The sequence below is a fragment of the Anomalospiza imberbis genome, chromosome 5 (assembly GCF_031753505.1).
Source record: "Anomalospiza imberbis isolate Cuckoo-Finch-1a 21T00152 chromosome 5, ASM3175350v1, whole genome shotgun sequence".
In the NCBI taxonomy this organism is placed as follows: Eukaryota; Metazoa; Chordata; class Aves; order Passeriformes; family Viduidae; genus Anomalospiza; species Anomalospiza imberbis.
In genome coordinates, this window is record NC_089685.1 from 24,572,200 (window position 1) to 24,581,250 (window position 9,051).

A 9,051-nucleotide genomic window follows, 5' to 3' on the forward strand; every position below is an offset into this window, starting at 1 on the left:
GAGTGGGATGGGGAGCCGAGTGATGGACAGGGTACCAGGGAGGGGACAGGGGAATGACTGAGCATTTTCAGGGAGATTGGCCTTGAGGGGAAGGCGGGAAAGCTTGTGGTGGAACCACCGGGAAAAAATGGGGGGTGAAGGGGCAAAATATTACAGAACTGTTGCAGAGATATAAAATCACAATAGAACAATAGGGGACAGGTATTCTGCCCTTGGCTCCCAGTCCTACCTCTGCTCTAGGCTTTTTTACCAGGCAATGTCTAAATCAGAATGCATGACCAATTTTGGCTTTGTAGACAAATTTTCTCTATGACCTCCTCACCTTCTAATCACAAAAGCTGTGCATTTCTAGCCTGCAGCTCTGAGAGGATGGGAGGTCCCTGCATACAGGAGCCTCACAGTTTGTGTGGTGTCCAGAGATAAATTAACATTTGAATTTGAGCACTCTTGGATCAAAAAAAATGTTACTCCCAAATCTCTAGCAAATTACCTGAATTCTATGGCACGGTTAACACTGTGATATTTTATCACAAGTAATTTTGTGTATTCTTAGTGTCTTAAAGTTGCCAGCTCCATAAGGTTTTATCTGTAGTAAAGCATCAGGAAAATCTGGGTGGTCTGGGTCCCTAAATCCTGTACCTGCCAGGCTTTTGCACTCTACATTCAGAAGAAAAATAACTGCAGAAATCTCTAAGGGCGCTTAGCCTCGTAAGGGGAAATGGAGGGGCAAGTGCCAATCTCTTCTCTCTGGTGAGCAGTAACAGGACTCAAGGAAATGACAGGAAGCTAAGTCAGGGGAGGTTTAGGTTGAATATCAGGAAAAGGTTTTCACCCAGTGGATAGCTGAGCAGTGGAAACAGGTTCTCCAGGGAAGTGGTCATAGCACCATGTGTGGCAAAGTTCAAGAAGTGTTTGGACAATGCTCTCAGGCACATCGTGTGACTCTTGAGGTGTCCTACGCAAGGCCTGTGTTTGGCCAACCTTCTGATCAACCTAAGCAATTTTGCAGTGAAGTAGATTGGATAAAGCCCATATATCTGTATATTTAATGCAGTAAACCCATCGTTTATCATAAAATGCCAAAATTTATTAGAAATTAAACATTTTCAGCAAAATTCATTCATTCTTGTTCCAAGAACTTACTTAAAATTTGATAAATGGATACATGAAAGTCTTTGGACAGTTTCATTTGAACAAGTTTTGTTGCCAGTGAGGCTGCTTGTAAGCTGGAAGACAAACTGTATTTCCTGAATAATGGGCAGGTTTGATCTAATTTTTTTGCAAAGCTCTTATTTTGAATTGGGTCTGCATGTAGCTGTAGATTTTAACTTGGTTTTCATATTGTTTCAAGATTTTTGAACATGATTTTTGTCATTCCCTAGTTATTATGGTTATGAAAGTGTGATTTTTTCTGGTCTGTCATCAATGAGGAGTGGTGTTCAGCACAGATCATTTTTTTCTCTACAAGCATAAAAGCAAGCTCATTAGTAAGTCAGGTAAAAGGAGTAGTATATTCAAAATGATCTTTAAAAATTTAGGCTTAAGTCCTCAGTAATGTATATTTCCTAGTTCATTAATGCAGAAATACTGCACATAGATTTTAATCTCAGACTTAATAATAAAAGCAATTTTCACTAAAAATATAAAAACTGTAATGGTAGAATCATGATATTGCATTTAGCTCTCCCACAAAAAGTCACTTTATTACTTTCTTTTGACACTTATTTTCATTCTGGGATTAATTTTACTATATAAGGGCTTCTTAACTATTCTATTAAAATTTCCATTCAGAAGCAATAATATCTAAGAGTGAATAATAGTCATGTAAATCATTATTTCATATTAATGTAAAAGATTTTGTAAGTTCTTATGAATTCTGCTGACATGCACAATTGTGAAAAGGTTATCTCTACATTCTGCAGTGATATGCGCTGGAACAAAGGAACTATTTTAAAAGCATCGGTAGAGTACATCAAGTGGCTACAAAAAGAACAACAGAGAGCCAGAGAATTAGAACACAGGCAGAAGAAATTAGAGCATGCTAACAGAAGACTTCTGCTCCGAATTCAGGTTTGTATAAGCGTTGCCACGAACTACAAAGCTTTCTCAGTACTTATCTCCCATTAAATTTTGTTAATCTATATAATTTTTCCTCAAATTATGTTTATTAAAAATAAATTGACTTTGCCTTTTTATTTCTGTGTATATTGGGGAGGGGGTATTCTTTAGATTTCTAGGAAATTTCTTCATTAATTATACCTTACATAAAGTAACTAGTGGAAAATTAATAAAGTATTTGTACAAACAGTTTCATTATGCATGTGTTAGAAACAAAGACAAAAAAAAAAAAAAAGGAAATAAGTATAATCCTGCAGCTAAAAATCAATACTGGTCACAAAGTTCCCTTCAGTATTTTAATTTTCCCTTTCAAACTATTTAATGCATTGTGCTCCCTGGTAAGACTGTCTTATGTTATATTTGCTTTTGACACTAATAGGTAGAATATAACCCTTCATGGCTTGAAAAGCAAGATTCTAATATAGACACACACCTATGGAAATGGGAGAGATAAATAGGTAGATAGACATAAAACCAATAATCTTACATATGTTGATTTGCTTATATATAGCTGTATAATGTAAGCATTATAAAGTAAAGAATCTTCTTTTTCTCTGGATAACACTTTTATAATGAACTATCAAGTTGCGATGTTTTTCTGCTATCATCATTGGAATCAGTATGCAAATGGTTTTAGAGGCTGTCCTACCTCTTCTGTTCCTGTAGAATAGTTGCTTATTAACAGAAAGAGATATAAAAACACTTATCAAATTTTCTTAGATAAAAATTTTAATATTTTAAAATTTAATCTCACAACTGGGCAACAGGTATAATAAATTTTTATGCATGATTTGTATACTTTCTGCAATTGTTCTGAAGAGACTGTTTTCTCTTTTAAAGTTGTTGCCTAATTATTTTTGTTTGAAATGTTAGGAACTGGAGATCCAGGCACGTGCACACGGCCTTCCAGTCATGTCTTCACTCAGTGCTGTTGATTTAGCTGCACAAGTCATCAAGCAACAGTCTTATCCAGAGGAGAACTCTGTAGACTACTCTCAACAAATGACTCTGGTACATGGACAAAATTCTGATGTCTGCGATGGATCTACAGCCTTTTCTGATCCACTTTCACACTTCACAGATTTGTCTTTCAGTGCAGCTTTAAAAGAAGAACAACGACTAGAGGAAATTTTATTGGACGACACAGTGTCACCATTTGGAACAGACCCACTCTTGTCCTCCACATCTCCAGCTGCATCAAAAGAGAGCAGCAGGAGAAGCAGCTTTAGCACAGATGATGGAGATGATTTATAAAAGCAGAAAGGGTCTCATACTTCTCTAAACACTTGTTAAAAGACTGAGTTGAATGCTAGCATGGTGTTTGCTCTTATTTTAAATACCTATAAGGAGAGACACTATAAAAATCAATTACTACATGATAAGTGTTTCAATCAGCCCTTACTTCACAAGAAAATAAGTTGGACATGAATCCATATCATTCAGCACCAAATTCACCCTCTGTTCACAGCCAACATTTGCATAAAGCTCTCTTCACTGGGAATATTTTTACTATCACTTCATTACTTTTTTCAGTCCTATGAAAATGGTTACCACAAAAGAAATACCTGTGTTGCAAAATTGTATTCAAGCTCTTTTCAGTCTGCTTACACTTTTCTCTGCTACAAATATGAGATTTAGTAATTTGCTCATTTCTTTATTTTTTTATAACTAAAATTCTACAAAATGTGAAACAACAGAGGACTATTTAAACAGGGAACTGTAGAGATGTTACAAGTTTTAAAATCTAAAAAACATCAGATGGTAATGCTTTCACACAAGCATGAAGTTTAAACTGTGCAGGTTTCTCTTTAAAAGTCGAAAATACATTAAGCTTTTCATGGAATTCCTTTAATTTTTTTATTTCATTTGTAGAAAAAGAACACTCTTTTAAGTATCTATTTTAATGACACAGAAGAAAAAAGGAAACTAACAAAATGACAGTGATTCAAATGAACTCAGACAGAAAAAGACACAGCATTGCAGCAGAAAGACTGGGTGGATATAGAAGACAGCACAGGCTCTCCTTGTTACACTTAGCAAAATTTAAAACAAGCACTACTTGTGACAGTGGTACGTCAGCTACTTATTCCAAGAATATTCAAACTGTGTCCTTTTTATATAGAAGAAACTGGAATTCAGATACAATACTGGGCTGCTGGATGACACTTTCAGTGTCCTTTGACAGCACAGTGATGTTTTTCCAAAGGGACTCTATCCGTACATGTGCTTTTGATCCATTTGGAAGCAGAGGGAAATGACAAGATTCCCGTTGCATGCAGTATAAACAAGAATTTAATTTCATGTTTGGCTTTGGAAAAGCTTGAAAGGAAGACTTGTCAAACTGAAGGTAATATTCAGAAACACTGGTGAAATGCACTACCTCTCATAACCAGCTTGCTAGGAGGTGCATTCAGAAAACTCACTTCTATACACAGTGAAATTCTGGAGAGTGATGTACGTTCCTGAAGAACATTAAACACAATCATTCCAATTGTAATATTAAAACATGGGTAAATAAACTGGAACAGGTTCTTCATAGCTCTTCCTCAATCAAAGCCAAAAGATCACACTAGGGAGTAGTTATGGTTTAAGCCCAAGTGGCAACCAAGCCTCACGCAGCCACTTGGTCACTGCCTGGCCAGAGTAACTGGGGAGAGAATTGGAAGGGTAAAATCTGGAAGGGTCTTGGGTTGAGATAAAGACAGTTTAATAGGGAAAGCAAAAGCTGGGCACACAAGTGAAACCAAACAGGGAATTAATTCACTGTTTCCCATGGGCAGGCAGCTGTTCAGCCATCTCCAGGAGAGCAGAGTCCCATCGCATGTAATGGTGATTTGGGACGTCAAATGCCATCATTCCGAACGTCCCCCCTTCCTCCTTCTTCCCCCACTTTATGTACAGAGCATGATTTGATGTGGTGTGGAATATCCCTTGGTCAGTTAGGGTCACCTGCTCTGGCTGTGTCTCCTCCCAGCCTCCCATGCACCCCGAACTTCCTTGCCAGTGTGTCAGTATGAAGAGCAGAAAAAGCCTTGACTGTGTAAGCCCTGCTCAGCAGCAGCACAAACACATCTGTCCAGCACAAATCCAAAATTCAGCCCCATATTAGTCACTGTGAAGAAAATTAAATCTACCCCAGCTGAAACGACCACAGGAGTTCTGTAATGATTCAAAATATGTTTCTAAAGCGTGCATTAATTTTGCTGTCACTGAGCCTGCCTCACTCCAGAAGTGTCACAGGTTTGGAAATAATAAGAAGAAATTAAAGTGGATTACTTTTTGCATGAACACTTTAAGTTTTTGAAAACATATTTTCCAAAACCAGAGCAATTGTTTCTTACTATTGTCTTTTTTGATATGGGTACCTGGGCCCTCCTAATAGTCATTGTGAGTGGGTTTGTGTTCCTGCCAGGCCATAGCACATGCCTGACCAAGCCTGGCAGTGTCACAATAGTTTCATAATTGGAAAATTAGCAGCTGGATAATAAATCACACTCAGATGGCTATGAAAGACAATGGTATGTCCAATTTCACAAGAATATTTATAATTTTAGGAATCTCAAGGTTTTCTATGAGTTTGTGCAAACTACTTGGTTGTAAGGTGACATGTAAGCACAGACCTGACCAGTAGAAGAGGCTTTGATACACTCACACTTCATGGATAAAAAAATTGACAACAGACAGCATTTGGGTAATCTTCTTTTGTTTTGGTTTGGTGTTTTGGTTTGTCTTTTTATATGTTTGGGTTTTTTGGTTTTGCTTTTTAATTTTGATATTTTTTTTGGTTTTCATTGTTTGGGTGGGGTTTTTTGTGTTTTTTTTTTTTTTTTTGTTTTATTTTTATAGCATATAAGAAAGACAAACAAGTATTAACCAAAGATAACTGGATATAGGACTGACCGCCATTTAAATTGGATTAATTAAAAGAGGAAACACTTTGTCATAGTTTTGTCAGAGACAATTGCTAATATTGACTTCTGAATACAAAACATGATGAATTAAAAGTAATCTTTATGCCCATATAATGTCTAGCCTAGTATGAGTATTGTCCATTTCAGCAGATGAAAGGAAGGGTTATTTGGTTAATATCAAATGCCATTTGTCCTTGTACTGCAGTTTCTACTACATTAGTTTTAAATATACCAATGTGGATTGCTCATAATGGAGAAAAAGGAATTAAATATGAATGTATTACACGATTTTCCCATTGAACTTTTACATGTGAGTTAGACCATACTTCTGAACTATCTGACTTTAAATAACATCCTCAATTTCATCACTTTTATAAGCACTGTTCTAAAAAAACATTATAGTGCATCCATTAAATTTTTTAAAGTTGATTTTCATTCTTCTGACAATTGCTTTAGTCTAAAGCACCAGAATTTTTTTCTTTCTCCTTGCATGATAGTCAATGCTCTTTTTGCAAGGCACTGTAATGCATCTGTCATTAAATATATTCAGGCTGTCTTCCTTCACACAATGCTCCCAGCTACCTTGCCCAAAACAACAAATACATCAATCCTTCTAGATGTCTACTGTTGCAATGGTATTTCACCAAAACTGCATTTATTTCTAGTAGGAAGTCATAATAATTAGTATTTCAGCTAATAACTATAACCTGGATTACAGGTTCACCCTTGAAATTTAATGGTGGTATAGACTGCAGAACCAGACTAGGACATTCTGGGAATTAATAGATGCTACTGAAGGTATTTAGGAGATGCATGTGCTGGTAGTCACATCCCAGACTTTCTGTAATAAACACTCCCTCTTCCACTACAGGCTTGGAAATGGTGCTGTGAAGCTGAGAGGACTTCTAGGGCAGAGTCAAGCCTAGTCCTACCAGCTTCTGCAGAGGAAAGGGATTTCATAACTACGGGGACAGATCCTGACATTTTCTGTCAAGCAGAATTTTTTCGCTGTCCATGCAAGTTTTATTGGGCTGAGTTGTGACGTAAGAAAAGTACAATTTTTAGTTATTTCCAGCAGAGATCCGTTTAGTGAAATCTCATGAAAGAAATGCATAATATGCCTGTGGCTCTGGGCCTAGAAAAGAATTTGAAGTCTTACAGATCTTGACCTCAAGCAGGCCAGGGGGTAGAAGAACTGGCTATTTGTGTCAAGATGTATTAAACAAGGAGATATTGCTTGTTTTCAGTAGCAGCTGTTCAAAGCTGATGGACGTATTCCTACAGAATCCACGAAACAGCAGACTGATAATTGCACAAAAGGAAAGGGAGTTGAAATATTAACATCCTGTTTAATTCATGACATGGATATAGATGCTATACTAAGAAAAGAAAAATAAATTATTTCATTGTGCATAGCATAGATAGTGTGAAAAGGTACAGTAAGTGCAAACAGTTTGAACAAACAGAAACACAGCTGCTTTATATAATAAAATTACTAAATATAATTCAGTTGATTAATCTTAATAAGAACATTGATATTATAATGCTTTCTGAATTTAATAGAACTGTATATATGAATGCAGGATGTAAAATTATTGTAATTTAAAATTATGGTAAGTCTCTTAGATAAGTAAAGGCATTTACATTACTATTATGAGACTGTAGAATATTTCTATAATAATTGCTATTTTTCATTGTTAACCATATAGTATCTTGTTTTCTAAGTCGTATGCAGACAGAATATGCTTTATTACACACTATATATGCAATCTTTTTACAATTACATTTTATACTTGCTGGCATTTTATGTTTATTGTATGAATATAATTAAAGGACTGAAACGAAAACATCCTTTTATATGTCCCTTGTGAAACTTCACTGCCCAGACCCTCAAAAATGCCACCAAAAAGCAATCTAGTAACATCCACTAAGAACATCTGAGATACCTAACAGACAAAATACTTCACAACAGCTAAACATTTAGTCCATTATGATACATCATGATCCAGTAGCATCCCATTAATAAAAATAATTGATACATTCTTTAATATGGTCTCCTGCCATCTGCTTATTCCTGCTGCTCAGGCTTTGATTTATGGAAAGTGTTTTCAGAATGTTGCAAAATTGCTAGCAGGCATGATGATATCAGTTAAATCACTAAGAAGCTCTACAAAAACCTTTTAATGTACTAGATGTTCCCCAGACAATCTAGGATAAACAGAAGATTGTATTTTAAGATGTAAAACATTTTTAAAGCTGATAATTAGTTAGCATTTGGCACTAAAAGATACTCACTTAAGGAAGTTAGTAAGGATTCGGATTTCATTTTGAATTCCTAATATCAAAAGTGCTGCCTTCTTTAGAAGATATTTGGGGCTTTCTGCGCATGAAATGTTGTAAAAGTTGTTGAGTAGTAATACAAATTTCAACTAGTTTTGTAATAGTTTATCATTTCATGTAGAAGAGTGCTCATTGTTTGCATACATCAGATTTTATTTGTACTAAAGATTTCTTCAGTCTCTTTATTTTGTCAAATCATTAAGACACCCCTATCAGTATTAAAATTGAATATTATTATAAATATTATTTAAAGTTCAGTGATTATCTATGGAAAGAAGCTTTGCTTTTTTACATATTTATTATGTACTTAGGATTTGACCATAAAAGGTACTCAGCTCCTTTGTTAAGGGACTGAAAGCCCCCACTTTGCTTTGTAGAAAGCCAATGCTTATCCTGTTTAGGACTCAGACAGTTAATGATTGAATAAACAACATCAGAAAATAAAACCAGAAGTTATTTCAGAGATTATAAAAGCCCTATGATACACTGCTTGATTAAAAGTTTGCAACTGACAGACAAACAGTTTTAATGTTAGCATCATTTGTGGTGACAGCCAATGAGTGATTAGAGGAAAATCTATGAAGTTGTGATAATAATCAGATCAAAAGTCTAATTACAAAGGAGTCTGCAGCAGTGAAGTATGCCAAGGCTTATTGGTTAAATCACTGGTACCCATCAAGTT

The 9,051-nt window shown here is 35.6% G+C and overlaps 1 protein-coding gene across 3 annotated transcripts in view; it reads left to right on the forward strand.

The window, feature by feature from the left end:
• Positions 1-4,872, forward strand: part of TFEC (transcription factor EC) — a 127,727-nt gene extending 122,855 nt beyond the window's left edge. For all 3 annotated transcript variants that reach the window (XM_068189921.1, XM_068189923.1, XM_068189922.1), the window contains 2 exons: positions 1,923-2,070; positions 2,992-4,872. In XM_068189921.1, the coding sequence (XP_068046022.1) occupies positions 1,923-2,070; positions 2,992-3,372 (529 nt within the window). In that variant the 3' untranslated portion in view covers positions 3,373-4,872. The remainder of the gene's footprint in view (positions 1-1,922; positions 2,071-2,991) is intronic.
• Positions 4,873-9,051: the final 4,179 nt, after the last annotated feature.